Source organism: Heloderma suspectum, chromosome 1 (assembly GCF_057233095.1).
Source record: "Heloderma suspectum isolate Gila_16-S chromosome 1, 16-S_ref, whole genome shotgun sequence".
NCBI lineage: Eukaryota > Metazoa > Chordata > Lepidosauria > Squamata > Helodermatidae > Heloderma > Heloderma suspectum.
Window position 1 is genome coordinate 440,599,978 of NC_139458.1, and position 23,123 is coordinate 440,623,100.

The 23,123-nt window shown below is 53.3% G+C and overlaps 2 protein-coding genes across 14 annotated transcripts in view; one reads left to right on the forward strand and one right to left on the reverse strand.

Annotated features, from left to right (window-relative positions):
* Positions 1 to 9,044, forward strand: part of AGBL5 (AGBL carboxypeptidase 5) — a 32,435-nt gene extending 23,391 nt beyond the window's left edge. For 5 of the 13 annotated variants that reach the window (XM_084833607.1, XM_084833427.1, XM_084834311.1 and 2 more), the window contains 7 exons: positions 1,481 to 1,668; positions 2,794 to 2,999; positions 4,221 to 4,394; positions 6,827 to 6,960; positions 7,320 to 7,366; positions 7,647 to 8,050; positions 8,264 to 9,044. In XM_084833607.1, the coding sequence (XP_084689733.1) occupies positions 1,481 to 1,668; positions 2,794 to 2,999; positions 4,221 to 4,394; positions 6,827 to 6,960; positions 7,320 to 7,366; positions 7,647 to 8,050; positions 8,264 to 8,457 (1,347 nt within the window). In that variant the 3' untranslated portion in view covers positions 8,458 to 9,044. Of the gene's footprint in view, positions 1 to 1,480; positions 1,669 to 2,793; positions 3,000 to 4,220; positions 4,395 to 5,190; positions 6,626 to 6,826; positions 6,961 to 7,319; positions 7,367 to 7,646 lie in introns of those variants that run through there. The other 8 variants (XM_084833953.1, XM_084833874.1, XM_084834133.1 and 5 more) reach the window with 5 other exon arrangements.
* OST4 (oligosaccharyltransferase complex subunit 4, non-catalytic) lies at positions 8,649 to 9,638 on the reverse strand. Its single transcript, XM_084834754.1, has 2 exons — positions 9,438 to 9,638; positions 8,649 to 9,247 (listed from the first exon to the last, which is right to left on the reverse strand). Exon 1 carries the CDS (start codon positions 9,567 to 9,569, stop codon positions 9,456 to 9,458), a length of 114 nt encoding a protein of 37 aa, XP_084690880.1. The 5' UTR covers positions 9,570 to 9,638; the 3' UTR covers positions 8,649 to 9,247; positions 9,438 to 9,455.
* Between the last annotated feature and the right edge of the window lie 13,485 nt (positions 9,639 to 23,123).

Consider the following 23,123-nt stretch of genomic DNA (forward strand, 5'->3'; position numbering starts at 1 on the left):
ATACTCAAATCTATGTAACTAGATTTTTTCCCTTTCCTCTTTTTGGTTTTGTTTTGTTGAAATTTTACAATAAAATTAATTATTAAAAAAAAGCCACGGTGGGCTGCAGTGATCATGCGAACCAGGCCAGTTGACTGGGTTCACACAACACAACAACTCACACTCAAGGATGAGTATGAGTTATTGTTAAACCATGGGTTAGTGTGTTTTGTGAACCTAACTGCACCACCAACCATGGTTTTGTTAACCATGCACAATCTGCAGTTCACAACCCAACAACAAACAATGGGTTCTCTTCATGGATTGTTCATGGTTAACAAACCATGGTTTCTTAGTGCAGCTGGGTTCACACAACACAACAACCCATGGTTCTCCGACAACCCACACTCAACCTTGAGTGTGGGTTGTTGTGTTGTGTGAACCCAGCCAATGACATTGAATAGGGATAAATGCCAAGTTCTGCACCTAGGAAAAAGAAACCAAAGGCACAGTTACAAGATGGGGGAGACGTGGCTCAACAACACTACAAGCGAGAAGGATCTTGGAATTGTTGTCGATCACAAGCTGAATATGAGCCAACAATGTGGTGTGGCTGCAAAAAAGGCCAATGCTATTTTGGGCTGCATTCATAGAAGCATAGCTTCCAAATCCCGGGAAGTACTAGTTCCCCTCTACTTAGCACTGGTTAGGCCTCATCTGGAGTACTGTGTCCAGTTCTGGGCACTGCACTTTAAGAAGGATGCAGACAAACTAGAGAGAGCAGAGGAGGGCAATGAAGGTGATCAAGGGACTGGACACAAAGCCCTATGAAGAGAGACTGAAGGAACTGGGCATGTTTAGCCTTGAGAAGAGAAGACACAGGGGAGATATGATAGCGCTCTTCGAGTACTTGAAAGGTTGTTACAGAGAGGAAGGCCAGGATCTCTTCTCAATCATCCCAGAGTGCTGGACACGGAATCATGGGCTCAAGTTCCAGGAAGCCAGATTCCGGCTGAACATCAAGAGAGACTTCCTGACTGTTGGAGCAATACGACAATGGAACCCAATCCCTAGGGAGGTGGTGGGCTCTCCCACACTGGAGGCGTTCAAGACGAGGCTGGACAGCCATCTGTCAGGGATGCTCTGATTTGGATTCCTGCACTGAGCAGGGGGCTGGACTTGATGGTCTTGTAGGCCCCTTCCAACCCTACTGGCCAATTCTGTGAGTGGCACTGGGTGATTGCTACAGTCTCAGCCTCGTCTTCTCCATGGGCAAGCAGCCCATGTGAGACGGGTGCAGAAGCCGCTTCTCTGTCTTGGCTGGGAACTCCTGGGAATGGCCACCACCCCTTGCCAGAGGAGCCAGGACCAGCCGCAGCAGCTGCAGGGAGCCCCTCTGCAGGGCTTTGCAGACTCCAAAAGCCACGCCCCACTTTTTAAAAGACGTGCCTTCGCAAGGCCACTGTGCCCAGGGCCTACTGACACCTTCCCACACATGCAGGTTGGAAGAGCCGTGGCGGTCGCTGCGCTGGACATGGCCGAGTGCAACCCCTGGCCTCGGATTGTTCTCTCCGAGCACAGCTGCCTCGGCAACCTGCGCGCCTGGATGCTGAAGCAGGTGCGCAGCGCGAGGGCTGTGGCAGGCTACTCCCGGAGGAGGGGGGCCAGAACCCCGCCCAAGGGGTCCAGGTAAGCACCAGGCCAGCCACAGCACGGCTGGGGGGCTGCAAGGGGGCAGGCGCTGGAGCACAGGAGCTCCCCAGGTCGCTCCCCCCCAGGTCTTTGTCTGGCCTTCGTGGCTGAGTCAGACTGTGGAACCTTGGGCTCATGTCCGGGAAGAAGGGGGACCTGTCCTTCTGCTGGTGTCTTCTCCTCCCTTTGCCTGAGGTGCTGAAGGAGGGTCAGAGCCAGTATATATTTTATATTGTTTTTATGCTGTACTTGTGGTTTTAATTTTTGCGAACAGCCCAGAGAGCTTCAGCTATTGGGCGGTGTAGAAATGTAATAAACCCCTTGCCCCTAAATAGATGGGCCACGGTAGAGCGAGCAAAAGTCCCTCTCCCTGCAGAAGTCTTTTTGTTCTGTTGTAGGGATTTTTCACCCACTTCAGGTCCCAGGGAACATTATGATGCTTGAACCAGCAGTTCCCAAACTGGGGCAGAGAGGGCTATGACACAGGTGGACTGGCTGGGTGGAATGATTTAGACGGGGCTGATGCACGTTGGGCTTGGGAGCATGACAGTCCATGCCCCGCTTCCCGCCGGTTTCCAGAGGAGGGAGGCCAGCAGAGCCGCCGCTTCGTTCCAGTGGTGGTTCCTGCGTGGGGTTCCAGGAGGAGCGCAGAGAGGACCTGTTCCGGTCCTTGCAGCACCAGCCCACAGCAACAGGCTCCAGGGAGCTGGATGGGTGAAGCATGGCAGATGCACCTGTGTTAACCAGCGACGACTGTAGCAGGCGGCCTGAAACCACAGGCAGAAGCACCTCAGACCTGATCTGGGGAGAAGAGCAGGGGAAGGACGGAGAGTTGAACCGTGGAAGAATATGCGTTTATCTCAGTTACCCATACTTGTGCGTAGTTAGGGTGGGACGTGGGGATGAAGGGGTTGTGTGAAAGTCTTCACCAAAAGGCAAGTTTTGAGGAGGGATGGTGTTGGCTTCCAAGGTAGACTATAAAGTTTTGAGAAGTCCTGCCTTGAGCCAGACTGCTAGAAGACTGCTTTTTGCCTGCTAAAAGCGAAAGCCTCCTGCAGGGACGCCTTTGGGAGGCCTGCCCCAGCGGCCTCTGACGCTCTCCCCTTTTCCATTTCTTCCCAGCGGGGTCTCCGCCTCCAGCTCAGAGAACTCTCTTTGCCGGGCCAGGAGCTTCAGCAACGGGAGCAGCGGGAGCAGTCAGCAGGCCTCTCCCCAGGTCAAGACCTCGCCAAGCTTCACCTTTAGCTGCTCCCACCCCACTGCCCCCATGGGTAGCATGGGCCAGAGCCCTCAGAAAGGTTCCTCCAGGGTGTTGGCGCTTGTGCGAGGTAAGCTGCCTGGCGGGTCTCTGCTGGGAGTGATCCAGTGGATCTGGGAGTGGATGTGCTGCCGAAAGAGGCAGCCTTGAGATAATGTCATTGTGCCTCCTTTTTCTCTCGTGAAATAAAAGTCCTCCACAGCAGAGCCTGAGCCTCTTGTGAAAGCTGCCGCTCTGTTAACCTGGGAGCCCAGGCACCCTGCTCTCTGAGCTGAGGGAGAGCCTGGGCTTGTGGAGAGTGCGTCCAGAGGCCCCTGCTGGCAGCATTTTGCCTCCTGAGAACACTGACCCTACAGGAAAAGCAGGAGGCAGCGTACTTTGGAACAGGCCGTGAGGTGCCCCCTTCCCAGCCCCATCAGGCAGAGGCCTGCTCTTGCTCTTGCTCCGAGTCCAGCCCGCTTTGCTGCCCCTTCTCACCTTGCTCTGCCGCCTAGCCCCGAGGTGCTTCAGAGCAACACTCTGTGGCGTTACTCCATTTTATGCCCTCAACAAGGCAGGAGGTTAGGCCAAGAGAGAGTAGCTTGACCCAGTGAGCAAAGGGCAGAGGTGGGTCTGCCTGCGCCCAGTGCTCACCCAGACCCCACAGCCCCCTGCTAGGGGTCCCACGCTGCTTCCATGCCCGTCAGCGGGGCCCTCTCCCCGGAGGGGCTTGCCAAACGCACCAAGGAGGCCCAGCCAGGGCTCTGCATCTGCTGCCTCTCGGCATGGTGCCCTTGCTCCTGCAGGCCAGGAGTCACCCCTGCCCACCACTGCTGCTCAGCTCTGTTCTCAATTAAATGTTGTGTTCCAGCCTTGGCCAACCTGGTGGCCTCCACATACTTTGGACTACAATCCCCATCATGCCTGGCTGGGGCTGATAGGAGTTATAGTCCAAAATACCTGGAGGGCGCCATGTTGGGGAAGGCTGTTTTGTTTGAGAGCTCTCCAGGCCTGGCTCCCACATTTCCCCATGCTGTCTTTGTGCATTTGGCTGCACCATAAAGAACTGTAGCCCCTGGGCGCTTCTAGGAGCATCAGGCGCACTCTGCAGGTGGCACAATCCCCCCCTTCAGTACAAGGCCGCTCCCCAGCACCTGGATCCCTGCCCGCCCGCCCGCCCGCCATTAGCCACGCCGGCCGAGCGGGTGGGGAAGGAGGACTCCTCGCCCTAGCAGGCATGTGGGCAGGAGCTCAGAGCGTGGCACGGCGATGGCTGCAGAGCTGGCTTTTTGCTTGTCCCTCCCCCGCTTAGAGCCTCTGGCCCAGGAGAAGCGGCGCCACCAGCACCAGGCCTTGCTCCGGGCAGCAGTGAGCAGCATCCAGGCGCCCCCCCCTCCACCCCCCTCCTCCGCCAGGACAGCCTCTCACCTCCCGCTGCCACCCAGCCTGGCCTCCTGCTCCCTCCCAGCCAGCCTCAACGTGACAGGTGCGTACTGCAGCCTGTCCTTCTCTCCCACTTCACCTCGGCCGAGGGCTACCTCTGCAGCAGAAGCCTGAAGCACATGGCTCGCTGGGACCACCAGGGCAGAAGCCCCGGGGGTCTTTGGTCTGCTGTGGGCTAATGGCCGGGGGATGTTGGCCTGTTCCTGACAGTTCTCAGCTGGGTAGCTAAGGCGACAGCAGCAGGTGGCCACTCACAGCCAGCTGCAGCTTGGCTTGTCAGGGCTGAGCGTAAAACCTTTCCTCCTTTCCTTCCTTGGACTCCCCTCCTCTCCTGCCATGGTGGGTGGGGAGACCCTGCAGGGACAATTGGCCCTGATCGCTGTGGGAAGGGCTGGTACTGTCCTTGAACCCACCGCAGGTCTGTTGCTTCTCTGCTCCAGCTGGGGCACAGCCAACCCCTCCCTTCCCCTGGCCCCCTCCCCCTGATCCTGCCTCAGAGGGGAGTCCAGGCAGAAAGGGTTGCCACCCTTGGGCAGAGTCTGCTGCTGGTGCCTCCGTGTGGGTGCTGTGCTCGCAACAGGGCTGGCACAGTGTTCCAGCAGACTCGGAGGCTTTCAGCTTCACCTGTCCAGCGTGCATACTGCAGCCCCTGGCTCCCCAGGAAGCCTGCGTGGCCTCTGCTCATGCACCCCAGAATGCTTGGTTAGCGTGTTTAAAACAAACGAACATCACCAAAGATTAAAGCACTGCATTACGAACACTGTTGCAGAGTTGCAAATCGGTGGTCTCTTACTCAAGACACAGCATCAGCAACCCAATAGTACGAATTTTCTTTGCAGCTGCTGCATGGAGAGATGCTTTCAATGTGACACTTTTATCCTGGTTTGACAGTTAAATAACAGAAGCTGCTTCTGCCTGCAATGCTCACAAGGATTCCACACAAACCTTGACCCCGTCACATGGCTCAATACAAAACATGTAACATCTTTCCTAACTTGTTCCACTGATATCTCCCAAAATACAAGCAGATAACACTTTATTCACAAAGTGCTATAAAAGCCTTCCTGAGAGACTAAAGTACTCACAAAAATGTGACACTGGAAGATGGCCAGTTTTAAAGACAGAATCTGCAAAAATCCAGGCTTCTGGCTGTCTTCCATGTTTGCTTGTATAACAGACTTGTTTTTAATCAAACTGTTTGCTTTGTTACATTTGAAACTTTTAAATTCCTCTGTACTGTGCTAATAATGCTTTTGTATCTTGCATTAAGACTGATAATCAACTAATAGCTGGCTAAAGTAGCGGGACATTTTAATGGCAGATTATTCCACATAGAGCTGTATGTTAGGCCATGCTGAATTTCCCTCCTGTCTGGCTGGTGGGCTGGAGCCCAGACTTGTGGTAAAACCACTGCAAGTTACAGGCATGTACTGCAGTGAGCACTATAGTAGTCTTGAATCATGGCACACTTGCCAACTAAATTGTCCACTCCTGTTTTGAAACATGCCCCACAGGCATGACTTCCGGGAGACCTTTTCCTCCCATTTCTGTGCTGGGAAAAGACCAATCTTGTGCTAAGGGACCAGGATGGAGGCCACGGATGCTCACACACACACTCTCAGTACTGGGGTGGAGCGGGTAGCAGCAGCTGCTGAGACTCTTGCTATGATTCAGAGGAAACTCAAAGCACAGGGTGGGGGGCTAGTTGTAGTTGACAGCAGTGGCCATAGGAACTGTGCTACTTTCTTGTACGCCTAGCTGTGGAGTTGCTCTAGAAGGCCAGCAAATGGCTGCCTGAGGAAAGGTTGTGGCATGTGTTCTAAGTTGACAAGACATTCAGTCTCTCTGAATGTTGTCTTTTTCACCAAACTAGACTGTTGTCTCGGACACAGGGTAACCAGACTCTTTTCTGGCCTTGTTGTTTCCTTGGTGGCGCTGAGCATCAGGGAGTTTTGCTGGCATGGCCCAAGGGGAGCAGCTCTCTTCACGCAACATGCCAGAGGACCCTATCGGAGCACCGTGTGGAGTCTTCGCTGATGTCTCTGCTCCAGAGGCCACAGCCAGGCCTCACTTAGGGCCTAGCGATAGCCCAGCAGAGCTGTTCTGTGTTCTCTCCCCAAGCAAACCTTAGAATCATAGAATAGTGGGGTTGGAAGGGGCCTGCAAGACCATCAAGTCCAACCCCCTGCTCAGTGCAGGAATCCAAGTGAGAGTTTGCAGCTGGGGCTGGCGGTGGCAGCAGCATTGTGAGACATCATGATGATGGTACTCGCTGTGACCGCTTCAGCAGGCATGAACAAGGCAGGCAAAGGGCAGCAGAGCCTGGTTCCTCCTCAACGTGAGGGCTCCTGCGGCTGGGCCCTGGTCAATCGAGGAGGTGTCAGCGTCCGGGGAGCCCAGCCTGGGCCAGTCCCATTAGCCAGGGCCCCGCTGCCTCTTCCAAGGGCTCTGATCTCCCTCTCCTTGGCCATGCAGGGCCCAGCTGCAACGGTCTGCTTGTGGCTGCCAAGGCAAACACGGTGGCAGCCGCCTGCCATGGACTGCAGGAGGCAGAGCGCACCCATGAGGCACTTGCGCCTCCTCCACCACGTGGCCTCACGCTGCTGCAGGTAAAGGGCAGTGGTTAAAGTGGGGGGGGGGGCTGGAATCTGGTTGAGGCAGCCACTCCCCGAGCTTGTTGGACTGCTTACAGCTCTCCCTGAGAAGTCCAGTGCTGGGCTGATGCAGAAATTACATGCAGTTGGTTCCCTGGCACGATCAGATTCTAGGAAGGTTCCTTTGCCTGATCCACCCTCCAGCCCTCAAGACCACAAAGCAACAGGCAGCGTGGCCCTGGGTCCCCCCCCCCCGCTCCAGTCGCCTGCTCCTTCGCGCACATCTGTATCTGTGCTCGTGGAAGCTCAGAGAGGCCAAGCAGCCTGTGCACCAAGTTCTCTCTGCCCCAATTGATGCTCATTTCTCTGTGCAGAATCTTTCGAGGCAGCTGACCAGTGAGAAGCTATCGGAGAATCCCAGGTAATGGCTGCAAGAGGAGAGCAAACACGGCTTATGCAGCATGGGGAGGGAGAGATGAGCTATAGGATCTCCCTTCAGTGGCAATGGTGGGTGCCAGGGAGCCATAATCCTGTGCCTAAGGGCAGAGGGTCTGTGGTCTGGAAAGCCGCCGCCACCACCGCAGGGACAGGGCTGCACGCGCCTACTGCTGCCCAGCCCTCTCCTGGCCTTTGCAGCGTGCCTGGGCCCTTGGGAGCAGCTGGCTGTTGGCCCTGCGTCCAGCCCTGTGCTCTCCCCGCAGCCTGGAGCTGCTACTGCCTCGGCCGAGTCGGATCCCCATCCGCAGGAGACCAGCAGGGCAACCCCAGCGCCTGCTCAGGCTTCACAGCTACAGCAGTAACACCTCCCTCAAGGCCTGGAAATACACCACCTCGCAGCTGCCAGCACAGAGTTCCCTGCCAGGTAGGTTCTTGCAGCGGTGTCCAGGGAGGGTGTGTGTGTGCTGCCCTGTGCCTGAGCCTATTGTGCTTCCAAACATGGCACTTGAGGTAGCCCCCAGCCACCTCTTTCCCTGTGTCAGAGAGCGGCCTTCTTCTGTCTCCTCCTCCTACAGAGTTCCCACTAGAAGTGCCAGAGCTGACGGTAACTGGTCAGAGGGAAGAGCCGCTTTTTCTGTGCAACCCTCCCAAGGTTTTGCTGGACGAGGTACGGGGAGCGGGGAGCTCTGCAAAGCCAGCTGCTGCAGCAGTCTTTGGTCACAGCCGCTGCCCTCCCCTCGAGCCCCTGTCCTGTAGGGAGAAGCAGCAGCAGCAGCGCCCTCACCGTGGTGTAGGCAGTGTCCACCCTCCCTCTTGAAGCCGGGGCGGCAGAGCCCCCATCGACACCGTCAGCCCCCTGAGCTGGGTCTCTCTGTTGCAGCATCTCCCGGGGCGAGCAGATTCACCCCAGCTCACCTACCACAAGATCCTGTCTTTCTGCTCCGAGGCCTGACTTGCCGGGGGGGCACAGCAGCTGTGGCCAACCTGTTCCAGCTCCTCAGGTGCTGCCACCCCAGCGCATGCCAGGAACCAGCCGACTCCAACTTGCCCCTTGGCGTGGAAGAGACCTGTTGAAACCCCCTTCCTGTTGGCACCCAATGAGTTCCTGACCCAGCTGCCCCCCCCCCCCCGCTCTTGCCCCTGCCCTTTCAAACCAAAACTGTTCTTTAGGACACCGTAGCCGGCGGTTCTGGCTTTGAGCCGCCTCCCCAAATATAAGGACCACACCCTACTTGCAGCCAGCCACACAAGACACCAAAGGCCTAAAGGGAACGTGCATCCTCTGTGGCCCTTGCCCAGCTGCCCTCACCCGGGCCTGCCGAGCGGCCCCCGCTTTGCATAAAGGCTTGCCAGCTGCCTTCCCTTCCCTCGAAGAGGCGCACGGGACAACTGCGAGAACTCCTCCGGGGCGCGCCCTGGGCCAGCCCCCCAAGCGCCCCCGCAGCACGCCTCCCACCACCAGCCCCGGGAGGCAGCGGCTCAGCGTCTTGGGAGGGCGGATCCACAGCAAGGCAAGCTGGCCCGGCCTCGCCCCGGGGCCGCGGGCAGGGGCACCCCAGGGGCATTTCTGCAGCTGTACATACTTGGTCACTGGGTTGGAAGCTTATTTTTGAAACGAGATTTTCTTGTAACATGTTTCTAATTAATAAATTTGGTTTGGCAAGAATATACATATATATTTTTTCAGCTCATGCTGCCTGCTCGAAACTCCTCAGCTGTGCGGGAGTGCGGCCCAGGCCCGCTCGCGACAGGGCGAACCCGGGAGGGCGCCGGCACGCGGGCTGCCGAGTAGCCATTTATTGTAGTCCGGCGGGGGGCTTCGGCGAGGCCAGGCGGGCGCGGCTACGTGCTCCACGGCGCTGCTCTGTCGAGGGAAACGAGAACGGGGTGAGATGGCGGCCGCGGGGGGCGAGAGGGCGGCCGCGGGGGGGCGAGGCGGGGGAGGGGCGAGAGGGCGCCGCGGGGGGGCGAGGCGGGGGAGGGGCGCGGGGGCGAGAGGGCGGCCGCGGGGGGGCGAGGCGGGCGAGGGGGCGCCGCGGGGGCGCGCGCGTTACCGCGGGGCGGCGGCGCGGTCAGTCCTGCTTCTTGGGGTTGTTGACGGCCACGTAGTGGTAGAGGACGACGAGCAGGAAGAGCGACACGCCCAGCATGTTGGCGAAGATGGCGAGCTGCACGTCCGTCACCATCCTGCGGGCGAGGGGTCGGGGCCCTGGCGGCTCGCTGTCGGCTCGGCTGCCTCGCGCCCCGCCCCGCCCGCGGATGACGCGGCCCTCGGCGTCTCGGGGGCGCGCCTCCCGCCCGCGCAGGCGCCCGCGGCCGGAAGCGCCGCGCAGGCTCTGGCGGCGGCGCCCCTGCCGGAGCGGCCCGGCCCCCGCCCCCGAGCGCGCCTGGCGGGCCGGCGCCCGGCCGCCCCCCTCGCCGCCGCCTCCGGAGCGGCCGGCCCGCGCGGACGGGCTGGCGGGACGCTCCCCGCGGCGCGGCCGCCCTCGTGGCCGCGCCTCGTCGGCGCTTGGCGGCCGCTCCGGCCGGGCGGGCGGGGCGTTTGCGAGGAGCCCGCGGGGCGCCGGGCGGGGCCGTGAAGTCCGGGGGATCCTCGCGCCTCCGTGTGGTTCCCGAAGGGGGCCGAGGCGGAGCGGGCGAGGCGCGGGCCGGCCGCTCGTGGCGCAGCCGCGGCGCGAACGGGCGCCCTTGGCGGGCCCCTCCGCTGCCCGGTTTGCACAGCGCCAGTCCCCCGCCCCCGCCGCGTCGCAGAGCATGTGGGCGAGGCGTGGCCCGGCAGCCCGAGCCAGCCCCGTGGCTGGCGCGCGTCGGAAGGCGGCCCGCCCCTCCCCGCTGGGCAGAGCGCGAGGCCCCTCTGAAATAAACATCCTTGGGTCCAGCAGGCCTGAATGATAACAGCCCAGCAGCGGACAGCCCCTCCCTGGGCAAGGGGCTTGAGCGGGTGGTGGCAGATCAAATCCCGTCGCTCGTGGATGGACCCGAGTTGCTAGGCCCGCCCTCAGTCAGGGTTTCGGCACAGGCAACGCAGTGGTCACCCTGAGCTTTGCTGAGGGGGAGACAACGGGGGGTGCAACTAGGGAGGCCGGGGAATTCCGCCGCGGACTCCGATGAGGCCGGACTCTAAGAATCCAGCCCCCCGGAGTCCATGGCGGAACGAAAGACTCGCCTCCACCACCCAGGGGAATCCGCACCGGCCGGATCCTACCTGCCACCGGCCGCTGTGGCCTGTCTTCAGACGCAGATGGCGTCGGCTACGCCAGGCGCCATTTGTGTGGCAGCGGCCGGACATCCAGCTGCGTCCCAGCCGGCAGCTCTGCGGACTCACCGCGGAGCGGAGCTGGCCGGGGAGGATTTCGGGGGAGGGACGGATCGCCCCCCCGCGGACCGGTGAGTGTGTTTCGTACACCCCTAGGTGCAACCCGGCCGATTCTGCTGGCTCTCGCAGTGGGTCGCGATACGTCCGCCGTGGCATCCCTCAGGACAGGCGGTCTGAGCTGCGTGCGGGTGGTACAGCTTTGCAATCGTTCCATTCATACCTGGAAGGCCATTTGCTGTGTGCTAAACGCCATGGCACGCTCTGGGGCCCAACAAGGTTCCATCTTGTCCACGTGCTACTTAAGGGCCACCTTGCAGCTGCGGAGGGGGGTCATGAGGAGACCCGGAGTGCCGTGTCATCGGTGTGCTGATGGCACATAGCTCCACCTCCCTTTCTCGCCTGAGCCCGGTGGGAAGTGGATGTGCGTAATCAGTGCCCGGCCACGCTAACGGGCAGAATGGGGCCAAAAAAGTGAAGCTCGATCGGACAAGACAGAGGTCCTGCTGGTGGGTGGCTGGACTCTCCAGGTGCGTGGTGTGCTAACTAAAGAGAGCTTCGGCTATTGGGCGGTATAGAAATGAAATAAATAAAAATAAATCAAGTAAAATAACTGTCTGGGAAGCATTTGCAGTCCCCAAATACTGGGATCACGTCCATAGCTGGGGGGTGCTTCTAGACCCCACTTTCTCACCAGAGGTACAAGTGTCTTCTGAGGCTCAAGCGCCTCCTGCCCCCTTGGGCTGATGCAGCAGCGACAACTCTGCTGTATCGGGACATCCTTGCTTCAATGATCCATGCCCTGGTAGTCCTGTTAGATCACCGCAATGCCTTGTATGTAGGGCTGCTCCTGAATACAATCCGGAAACGTCACTTAGTACAAAATATGGCAGCTAGGGGACTGGCTGGAACTGGGCATTCCACGCCCAATTCAAGATTCCCACGTAAAAACCTGGAACATCCATGAGGGTCTGGAACTTGGACCCAAGCTTTTCACCATAGCTGCACCACGAAGTTCTGGATCAGTGCTTTCTATGGTTCAGTCCCTGGACATGTAGCAGCAATGTAGAGGGTCAGACTAAGTAGCCTCATGCAGCCTCATGCTTCATGTTCTTGCTAAGCTCTTTCTCCCTTGAATATATTGTAGGCTGACAAGACGCAGGAATCTCTTGTCACCAAGGCTAAGGTCATAGTGATATGTATCATGTTATTTGCTTATCATGCCCTATAACCTACTTCCTGGGTTATAAACAAATTGTGCTAGGAGAGGAAATGTTGGGGACTGCAACCCCACACGGAGGGGGAGGAAGAGCTGTTTCCTAGGTGTCGCAATATCTATAAATACAATTTGCTGATGTAAATCGGGGCTTTTGTGGAAGTGATTCCAGCCATAAAGCCCGCGCGTTAATAAAGAAGAACCCTTTTTCCTTCACTCCGTGGTCTCTCTGACTCTGATTTCTGCAACAGACACAGACATGATCTGTGATGTGATGGTGATTTCGGAGCCATCCCCATAAACATCCAGGAGACTCATGAGTATGCATGCCTCAGATCCATGTTTTGCGGCATGTCGGTACCACAAATCCGTGGATTCGTGATTTTCATAATGAAGCCCATGGACACAGGAATGATCTGTGGTTTGTGGTTATTTTGGTGGCACCTTCTGTCAAAAAAATCCATAGGATCTGTGCCCCCAGATCCATGTCTGTCTGCCATGGTGGGTCTGTGAAGCATGGGAGTGTGATTCTTACAGATTCATGTTTTTACATCACACTTACTCCATGAAGTACGGGATCAGTAATTTTAATACTTTTCTCTGTGGCCATGGATGTGATCTGTGATGTAATGAAGCATTTGGGGGGACTCTATAAAAATCCAGGATCTGAGGATCCATGCCACTGACACGGATTTGCTTTGTGATTCAGCTATGATTTTGGATGCACTACATGTAAAATCGAGATGATCCATCAGGATCCGTGCCTCGTATAAATGGTTCATACCATTTGAGGTGAAGCAGCAGATCTGGGATTCTTCATGTGCATACTTGGACCAAGATGAGTTCTGTGCTTTGATGGCGGTTGGGCGGGGGGACCCAATGTTAAAATTCAGAGGATCCATACTGAATTGTGTGTCTTATCCATGGTTTTATAACATCACAGTACTATGAAGCCCCAAATCTATGCTGTTTGTCACTCATTCCCTGGGCGTGGATGTGTTCTGTGATATGAAGGTGTTTGGGGGGCCTTTCCCGGTAAAAATGAGGATCCCTGACTCAGATCCCTGTTTTTGTGCCGTTGCTGCGCCCACAAGTGGCCAATCCGTGATTTTTCTGGTTCGGTCTGTGGAGGGAGATGTGCCCTGTGATATGATGGTGGTTGGGGGGATTTGCTCTGTAATAATCATACGAAATCAACAGGATCCCTGCCAAGTATCCCGTTTTTTGCACCGCGGCTGCATCCATGAGTATGAGGATTTGCTCTGTAAAAGCAAATTGGGGGGATTTGCTCTGTAAAAATCCTATGAAATCAAGAGGATCCCTGCCAAGGATCCCTGTTTTTGCGCCATGGCTGTGCCCGCGAGTGGCACGTCTGTGATTTTTCTGGTTCAGTCTGTGGAGGCAGATGTGCTCTGTCATATGATGGCGGTTTGGGGTGTCTCCCCTTAAAAAATCATAAGGATCCCTTTCTTGATTTCATGGATCCTCGTTTTACCCAGTCCCGGGAAACGGCAGGGCCACCAGGCCAGTGAACCAAAGGAAAGGGGGGGCTGGCCGGGCAAAGTAGAGAGCCAGCAGAATGGGCCAGGAGAAGCTGTAGGAGCAAGAGAAGAGCCCTGCCAGCATCAGAATCATCCTTTTATTTTGTGTACAGCTTTCCCACAAAATATGCCGAAAGCAATTTAAAACAAGAGTGCATACCAAAATATCAGTTGGAATAATGCTTCATTATAATAACAGTAAATAATAATTAACAGTAAGCCATGATTATTGAAATAATAATGTAATAAGTAAAATAACTGTAACGTTTTAAATTCATTACAAAATAGGTAATATCAACCAGTAAAACACTATCAGTTGTTCAGTTATTATTGATCAGTAAAGCTTAAGCCAGAGCCAAATATATCAAACCTTTCCAGTGCATTGAGACATTAACACATCCTGCACGCAGCAACTCCAGAAGTACCAAGTGCAGGAAAGACCATCCAGATTTCTTACAACCTACAGCAACTCATACCCCACTTCCATTCTGGTGCAGTTTTTAAAACACCAACAGAGATAAGGGCAGGGGGGTGAGGTTTATTTTTATATTTATTTTATTTAAAATTACTTCTACATTGCTTTTAAGGGTAATTGAGAGCCAGCATGGTGTAGTGGTGAGAGTGACGGACTGGGAGCCGGAAGATCCGGGTTCTAGTCCCTACTCGGCCATGGAAGCTCGCTGGGTGACTTTGGGCCAGTCACATACTCTCAGCCCAACCCACCTCACAGGGTTGTTGTTGTGAGGATAAAATGGAGAGGAGGAGGATAATGTACGCCACCTTGACTTCCTTGGAGGAAAAAAGGCGGGATATAAATGTAATAAATAAATAAATAAGGGTAAAGACAGTGTACAGAATAAAAAACATACAAAAATATACAAACAGGCAATAAATATAAAATACTATAAAATCAGATTACACCAATAAAACTTGCAGCCCACAGGTTATGGGAAAGCCAGCAAAGCCAGGTGAATTTTCAGAGCCTTCCTGAAGACCTGTGAAGAAGGGGCCTGATGAACCCCTGATGGAAGCTGACTCCAAAGGCCTTCTCCCTTGTACTCACCAACCTAACCACCACTGATGGCGGACAACTGAGAAGGGCCTCTGTTGATGACCCCAAAGCGTGGGCTGACTGGTGAAGGAGAAAGTTGTTCTTCAACTTTTGTGAACCGCCCAGAGAGCTTCGGCTATTGGGCGGTATAGAAATGAAATAAATAAATAAAAATTAACTTGGACCCAAACCATTTAAGGCTTTAAAGATTAAAACCAGCACTTTAAATTGGGCTTGGAAACACATAGGCAACCAGTGCACCTGGTGCAGTATCAGTGTCATATGAGTCGACCGCCCGGTCCTCATCAATATCTGGGTGTCTGCATTCTGCAGCAAAAAGTTTCCAAACTCTCTTCAAAGGGAGCCACAGGTAGAGAACATTACAGTAGTCAAGCCTGGATGTCACCAGAGTATGAATGACCAAGGCAAGATCACAGAATCGTAGAATAGTAGGGTTGGAAGAGGCCTACAAGACCATCGAGTCCAACCCCCTGCTCAGTGCAGGAATCCAAGTCAGAGCATCCCTGACAGAGGGCTGTCCAGCCTCGTCTTGAAGGCCTCCAGCGTGGGAGAGCCCACCACCTCCCTAGGGAATGGGTTCCATTGTTGTACTGCTCTAACAGGACGTTTTTCCTGATGTTCATCCGGAATCTGGCTTCCGGTCACTTGAGCCCATGATTCCGTGTCCTGCACTCTGGGATGATCGAGAAGAGATGCTGGCCTTCCTCTCTGTGACAACCTTTCAAGTACTTGAAGAGCGCTATCAAACACATACCCTGGATTTTAGGAAAGCTAATTTTAATAAACTCAGAACAATGCTAAGTAAGGTCCCAGGCAAGGGACTCTAACGAGAAAAGGAGTCCAAGATGGGAGGGAGTTTTTAAAAAGAAATTCTCAAGGCGCAATTACAAACAATTCCAACAAGAAAAAAGGCGGAAGACAACAGAAGAAGCCAATGTGGGTTCACAAAAAGCTTAGAGATTACCTGAAAACAAAAAGACACAGGAAGTGGAAAGAAGGCCAAACAACAAAGGAAGAGTACAGGCAGGTAGCACAGAATTGCGGGGATGGCGTCAGGAAGGCTAAAGCTGAGAACGAGCTGAGGTTAGCGAGGGATGTTAAAAACAACAAAAAGGCCTTCGTCAGCTACATGCATCGTAGAAAACAGAGGAAAGAAATGGTTGTTCAGCTATTAAATAAGGATGGCAAAATGATAACAGATGACAAGGAAAAGGCAGAAGTGCTCAGTTCCTACTTTGGCTCAGTCTTCTCCCGAAAGAGGGTCTATGACATCCTGGAAAAGGCAAAGTCCAGTCTGAAGGGGCAGGATTGCAGCTTGAGATCGATAGGCATATGGTCAAGGAACACCTAGTTCCTTTGAATGGGAGCTGGGAGGCTGTTTCCCGCCTCCCAGCTGAGCAGAGCAGAGCAGAGCAAGCTGCTCCAGCTGGTCCAGGGACTACAGAAGCAGGCAAGCTCCCAGAGAGCGAGTGAACAGAGCGAGCGAACAGGGGGAGCAAACAGGAGTTGGCCAGGGGAGTTGCAGTGGTTGAAGAGACAAAGGAGACAAAGGAGACAGAGGCTAAGAGGTAAGTGGGTTGCAGGAAGCCCAGGGCGCTGCCCTTTATCCTTCTGACTGGCTGTGAGCTCACCAGGAGCTTCTGAGAGCTCCAACTGAATTGGAGGGGTGTGGCCTGAGTACTCCCAGCAGCTGACTGGGCGGGAAGCTTCAGTCTGTTTCCCGCCTCCCAGCTGAGCAGAGCAGAGCAGAGCAAGCTGCTCCAGCTGGTCCAGGGACTACAGAAGCAGGCAAGCTCCCAGAGAGCGAGCGAACAGAGCGAGCGAACAGGGGGAGCAAACAGGAGTTGGCCAGGGGAGTTGCAGTGGTTGAAGAGACAAAGGAGACAAAGGAGACAGAGGCTAAGAGGTAAGTGGGTTGCAGGAAGCCCAGGGCGCTGCCCTTTATCCTTCTGACTGGCTGTGAGCTCACCAGGAGCTTCTGAGAGCTCCAACTGAATTGGAGGGGTGTGGCCTGAGTACTCCCAGCAGCTGACTGGGCGGGAAGCTTCAGTCTGTTTCCCGCCTCCCAGCTGAGCAGAGCAGAGCAGAGCAAGCTGCTCCAGCTGGTCCAGGGACTACAGAAGCAGGCAAGCTCCCAGAGAGCAAGCGACCAGAGCGAGCGAACAGGGGGAGCAAACAGGAGTTGGCCAGGGGAGTTCGGCAGGGGAGGTCAAGGGGGAGGCCCCTAACATTTTTCTTTTTTTTAACTAACTTTTTCCCATTTATTTGTCTTGTAACACACACTTCCACACCAGTGGGACTCTGCTTTTAACCTCTACTGAGTAGAGGAGCAGGCACAGGCTAGTCTAGAACAATCACAAAGCTAGACACAAAAAGGGAAAAGGGGCTATGGAAGGACAAGACTCTCCAGTGGTGGTGACCTGCAAGGTGTGTGCCATGTTTGTTTTCTTGCCTGAGAACAACATGGCCTACACCTGCAACAAGTGCAAGTTGATCACGCTGCTGGAGGAAAAAGTAAGTGGACTGGAGCGGCGACTGTCAACCCTCCGGGGAATAAGAGAACACGAAGAGTTCTTGGACAGAATGGGGGAACTACAGCAGCAAAGGGCAGACCAGAAGCTTGAAGAGCAACAGCAAGATGAGGCAGAAGTGGGAAATGCTGAGGAGAAGAAAAATGGAGTAGAGGATACTCCTTGGAAAAGGGTGACAGTTAGGAGAAGAAGAACTAGACGCCACTCTGCACCAGTGGAAGCGGTGGAGCTGTGGAACCGATTCCAGGTACTTGCAGATGAGACTGGAGGACAGCCTGCAGAGGAAGAATCACAGGGGAACCTGCATGAGAGTGAGCAAGAGGCTAAAGGTCAGTCAAACAGAGGCGATGAAACCCAGGCCTACAAGAAGAAGAAGAGAAGAGTAGTAGTAGTGGGAGACTCCTTGCTGCGTGGGATCGAGACCCAAGTATGTCGCGAAGACCCGTGGACTCGCCAGGTATGTTGTCTCCCGGGAGGACAGATTAGAGACGTGACTGAAAGGTTGCCTGCACTCATAAAGCCCACTGACAGGTATCCCTTTCTTCTCATCCATGTGGGAACAAATGATACCGCCAAGCGGAGCTACGAAGAGATCACGTCAGACTTTGAAGCTTTGGGAAGGAAACTCAAGAACTTTGGGGCCCAGATAGTTTTCTCATCCATCCTTCCAGTAGTTAGAAGAGGGATAGAAAGGGAACGAAAAATACTCCGGGTGAATGACTGGCTACGAAGGTGGTGCCGACGAGAGAGATTTGGATTCTGGGACCACGGGCTATACTTCCTGGAAGATGGGCTGTTGGCTAGGGATGGGTTGCACCTCACAAAGGCTGGGAAGAATGTGTTTGGCCACAGCATGAAGAACTTCATCAGGAGGGCTTTAAACTGAATCCTACAGGGAAGGGAGATGTAATGTTGGGGGTAACAATGGACGTAGGCGCATGCACTGCAATGGAGAGAACAGCGCTGATAGCGCCCAATAATAGTCTTCAGACACATGTAGGAAGAAAGCCAGACTATGAAGCACATGGTCTTCGATGTCTATATACTAATGCCCAGAGTATGGGAAACAAACAGAACGAACTTGAACTCTTAATACAGGAGGGAAATTATGACTTGATAGGTATAACTGAGACTTGGTGGGATGACTCTCATGACTGGAATACAGCAGTTGAAGGATATAACTTGTTCAAAAAGAACAGGAGGAACAGAAAGGGAGGCGGGGTTGCACTGTATGTGAAAAATACATATCTCTGCACAGAAATACAGGAGGAGGAGCTTGGTAGCCCCATCGAGAGCATCTGGGTTGAAATAAATGGAGCAAAGAATAAAAGGAACCTGGTGGTCGGAGTCTACTACCGGCCACCCAATCAAGGAGAAGACGAGGATGAAACTTTTGAAAAGCAAATAGCCAATGTTTTAAGGAAGCATGATGTAGTAGTAATGGGGGACTTCAATTTCCCCGATATTTGTTGGGAGACGAATTCTGCAAAACATGGCCCCTCCAGGAAATTCCTGACTTGTGTGGCGGATAACTTCCTCCTACAGAAAGTAGAGGAAGGAACTAGAGGATCGGCTATCCTTGACTTGATCCTAACCAACAGAGATGACTTAGTGGATAAAGTAGCAGTTACAGGAACTCTGGGGGAAAGCGACCATGTTGTACTTGAGTTCTTGGTTCTAAGGGAAGCAAAAGCCGAGTGTACTCAAACGCGTACCCTGGATTTTAGGAAAGCTGATTTTAATAAACTCAGAACAATGATCAGTAAGGTCCCATGGCAAACAATGCTAGCGAGAAAAGGAGTCCAAGATGGGTGGGAACTTTTAAAAAAGGAAATTCTCAAGGCACAATCACAAACAATTCCAACAAGAAGAAAAGGTGGAAGACAACAGAAGAAGCCAATGTGGCTTCACAAAAAGCTTAGGGATGACCTGAAAACAAAAAAGGACACATATAGGAAGTGGAAAGAAGGCCAAGTAACAAAGGAAGAGTACAGGCAGGTAGCACAGAATTGCAGGGATGGCGTCAGGAAGGCTAAAGCGGAGAACGAGGTGAGGTTAGCGAGGGATGCTAAAAACAACAAAAAGGCTTTCTTCAGCTACGTGCATAGTAAAAGGCAGAGGAAAGAAATGGTGGTTCAGCTATTAAATAAGGATGGCAAAACGATAACAGATGACAAAGAAAAGGCAGAGGTGCTCAATTCCTACTTTGGCTCAGTCTTCTCCCAAAAGAGAGTCTATGACCCCCCTGGCAAAGGCGAAGTACAGGCTGAAGGGGCAGGATTGCAGCTTGAGATCGACAGGCATATGGTCAAGGAACACCTCATTATTTTGAATGAGTTCAAATCTCCAGGGCCAGATGAACTGCATCCTAGAGTCATAAAGGAACTGGCAGAAGAACTCTCAGAACCGCTGTCTATTCTCTTTGAGAAATCATGGAGGACCGGGGAAGTGCCAGATGACTGGAGGAGGGCGAACGTTGTCCCTATCTTCAAAAAGGGTAAAAAGGAGGAACCTGGGAACTACAGACCAGTCAGTCTGACATCAATCCCTGGGAAAATTCTGGAGCAGATCATAAAGCAATCCCTCTGGAAGCACCTTGAAAACAATGCCGTGATTACTCGAAGCCAACATGGATTTGTCAAAAACAAGTCCTGCCAGACAAATCTGATCTCATTTTTTGATCAAGTCACCTCCCTTGTAGACCGTGGGAATGCTGTAGACATCATATACCTCGACTTCAGCAAAGCTTTCGACAAAGTGCCCCATGATATCCTGATGAGCAAACTTGCTCGAAGTGGGCTAGATGAAACAACGATCATGTGGATCCACAGTTGGCTACAGAATCGGACTCAAAGAGTGCTGATCAATGGGACCTTCTCAAGCTGGGGAGAGGTAACGGGTGGGGTACCGCAGGGCTCAGTCCTGGGCCCAGTGCTCTTCAACATTTTTATGAATGACTTGGAGGAGGAGGTGCAGGGAATGCTGATCAAATTTGCAGATGACACAAAATTGGGAGGGATAGCTAATACTTTGGAAGACAGAAACAAAATTCAAAGTGATCTGGATAGACTGGAGTGCTGGGCAGAAAACAACAGAATGGCATTTAATAGGGACAAATGCCAAGTTCTGCACCTAGGAAAAAGAAACCAAATGCACAGTTACAAGATGGGGGATACGTGGCTCAACCACACTACGAGCGAGAAGGATCTTGGAATTGTCGTCGATCACAAGCTGAATATGAGCCAACAATGGGATGTGGCTGCAAAAAAGGCAAATGCTATTTTGGGCTGCATTAATAGAAGCATCGCTTCCAAATCCCGGGAAGTACTAGTTCCCCTCTACTCAGCACTGGTTAGGCCTCATCTGGAGTACTGTGTCCAGTTCTGGGCACCACACTTTAAGAAGGATGCAGACAAGCTGGAGAGGGTTCAAAGGAGGGCAACAAAGATGATCAGGGGACTGGAAACAAAGCCCTATGAAGAGAGACTGAAAGAACTGGGCATGTTTAGCCTTGAGAAGAGAAGACTGAGGGGAGATATGATAGCACTCTTCAAGTACTTGAAAGGTTGTCACAGAGAAGAAGGCCAGGATCTCTTCTTGATCATCCCAGAGTGCAGGACACGGAAGAATGGGCTCAAGTGACAGGAAGCCAGATTCCGGCTGAACATCAGGAAAAACTTCCTGAGTGTCAGAGCAATACGGCAATGGAACCAATTACCTGGGGAGGTGGTGGGCTCTCCCACACTGGAGGCCTTCAAGACGAGGCTGGACAGCCATTTGTCAGGGATGCTCTGACTTGGATTCCTGCATTGAGCAGGGGGTTGGACTCGATGGCCTTGTAGGCCCCTTCCAACCCTACTATTCTATGATTCTATGAATGAGTTCAAATCTCCAGGGCTAGATGAACTGCATCCTAGAGTAATAAAGGATAATCTTTGAGAAATCATGGAGGATGCGGGAGGTGCCAGATGACTGGAGGAGGGCTAATGTTCTCTCCATCTTCAAAAAGGAGGAACCTGGGAACTGTAGACCACTCAGTCTAACATCAATGTCTGGGAAAATTCTGGAGCAGATGATAAAGCAATCGATCTGTCAGCAGCTTGAAAACAATGCAGTGGTTCCTTGAAGCCAACATGGATTTGTCAAGAACAAACCCTGCCAGACAAATCTGACCTCATTTTTTTATCAGGTCACTTCCCTTGTGGAATGTGGGAATGCTGTGGACATCATATACCTCGACTTCAGCAAAGCTTTCGACAAAGTACCCCATGATCTCCTGATGAGCAAAGTAGCTCAAAGTGGGCTAGATGAAACAACGATCCGGTGGATCTACAGTTGGCTACAGAAAGGGACTCCAAGAGTGCTTATCAATGGGATCTTCTCCAACTGGGGAGAGGTAATGAGCGGGGTACCGCAGGGCTCAGTCCTGGGCCCAGTGCTCTTCAGCGTTTTTATGAATGACTTGGAGGAGGAGGTGCAGGGAATGCTGATCAAATTTGCAGATGACACCAAATTGGGCGGGATAGCTAATACTTCGGAAGAGATAAACAAAATTCAATGTGATCTTGATAGGCTGGAGCGCTGGGCAGAAAACAACAGAATGACATTGAATAGGGATAAATGCCAAGTTCTGCACCTAGGAAAAAGAAACCAAATGCACAGTTACAAGATGGGGGATACTTGGCTCAACCACACTACAAGCGAGAAGGATCTTGGAATTTTTGTCGATCACAAGCTGAATAGGAGCCAACAATGTGATGTGGCTGCAAAAAAGGCCAATGCTGTTTTGGGCTGCATTCATAGAAGCATAGCTTCCAAATCCCGGGAAGTACTAGTTCCCCTCTACTTAGCACTGGTTAGGCCTCATCTGGAGTGCGGTGTCCAGTTCTGGGCACCACACTTTAAGAAGGATGCAGACAAGCTGGAGAGGGTTCAGAGGAGGGCAACAAAGATGATCAGGGGACTGGAAACAAAGCCCTATGAAGAGAGACTGAAAGAACTGGGCATGTTTAGCCTTGAGAAGAGAAGACTGAGGGGAGATAGGATAGCGCTCTTCAAGTCCATAAAAGGTTGTCGCAGAGAGGAAGGCCAGGATCTCTTCTCCATCATCCCAGAATGGGCTGAAGTGACAGGAAGCCAGATTCCTGCTGAACATCAGGAAAAGCTTCCAGACTGTTAGAGCAATACGCCAATGGAACCCATGACCTAGGGAGGTGGTGGGCTGTCCCACACTGGAGGCATTCAAGACGAGGCTGGACAGCCATCTGTCAGGGATGCTCTGACTTGGATTCCTGCATTGAGCTGGAGGTTGGACTCGATTATAGGCCCCTTCCAACCCTTTGTTGTTGTTGTTCAGTCGTGTCCGACTCTTCGTGACCCCATGGACCATAGCACTCCAGGCCTTCCTGTCCTGCGCTCTCTCCCGGAGAGTGCTCAAGTCCATATTCATTGCATCGGTGATGCTATCTAGCCATCTCATCCTCTGCCGTCCCCTTCTCCTTTTGCCTTCAGTCTTTCCCAGCATCAGGGTCTTTTCCAGGGAGTTTTCTCTTTGCATTAGGTGGCCAAAATATTGGAGCTTCAGCTTCAGTATCTGTCCTTCCAGTGAGCACTCAGGGTTGATTTCCTTTAGGATGGACTGATTTGACCTCTTTGCAGTCCAGGGGACTCGTAAGAGTCTTCTCCAGCACCACAGTTGGAAAGCATCAATTCTTCGGCACTCAGCCTTCCTTATAGTCCAGCTCTCACAGCCATACGTTACTACTGGGAAAACCATAGCTTTGATTAGACGGACCTTTGCCGGCAAGGTGATGTCTCTGCTTCTTACTATGCTGTCTAGGTTTGCCATAGCTTTCCTCCCAAGGAGCAAGCGTCTTTTCATTTCATGGCTACAGTCACCGTCTGCGGTGATCTTGGAGCCCAAGAAAGTAAAATCTGTCACTGCTTCCATTTCTTCCCCTTCTATATGCCAGGAAGTGATGGGGCCAGATGCCATGATCTTCGTTTTTTTAATGTTGAGTTTCAAACCAGCTTTTGCACTCTCCTCTTTCACCCTCAACAAGAGGCT

Excerpts from the sequence above, each read along its gene's own strand:
- OST4 (XM_084834754.1), bottom strand. The coding sequence starts at position 9,569 with ATGGTGACGGACGTGCAGCTCGCCATCTTCGCCAACATGCTGGGCGTG.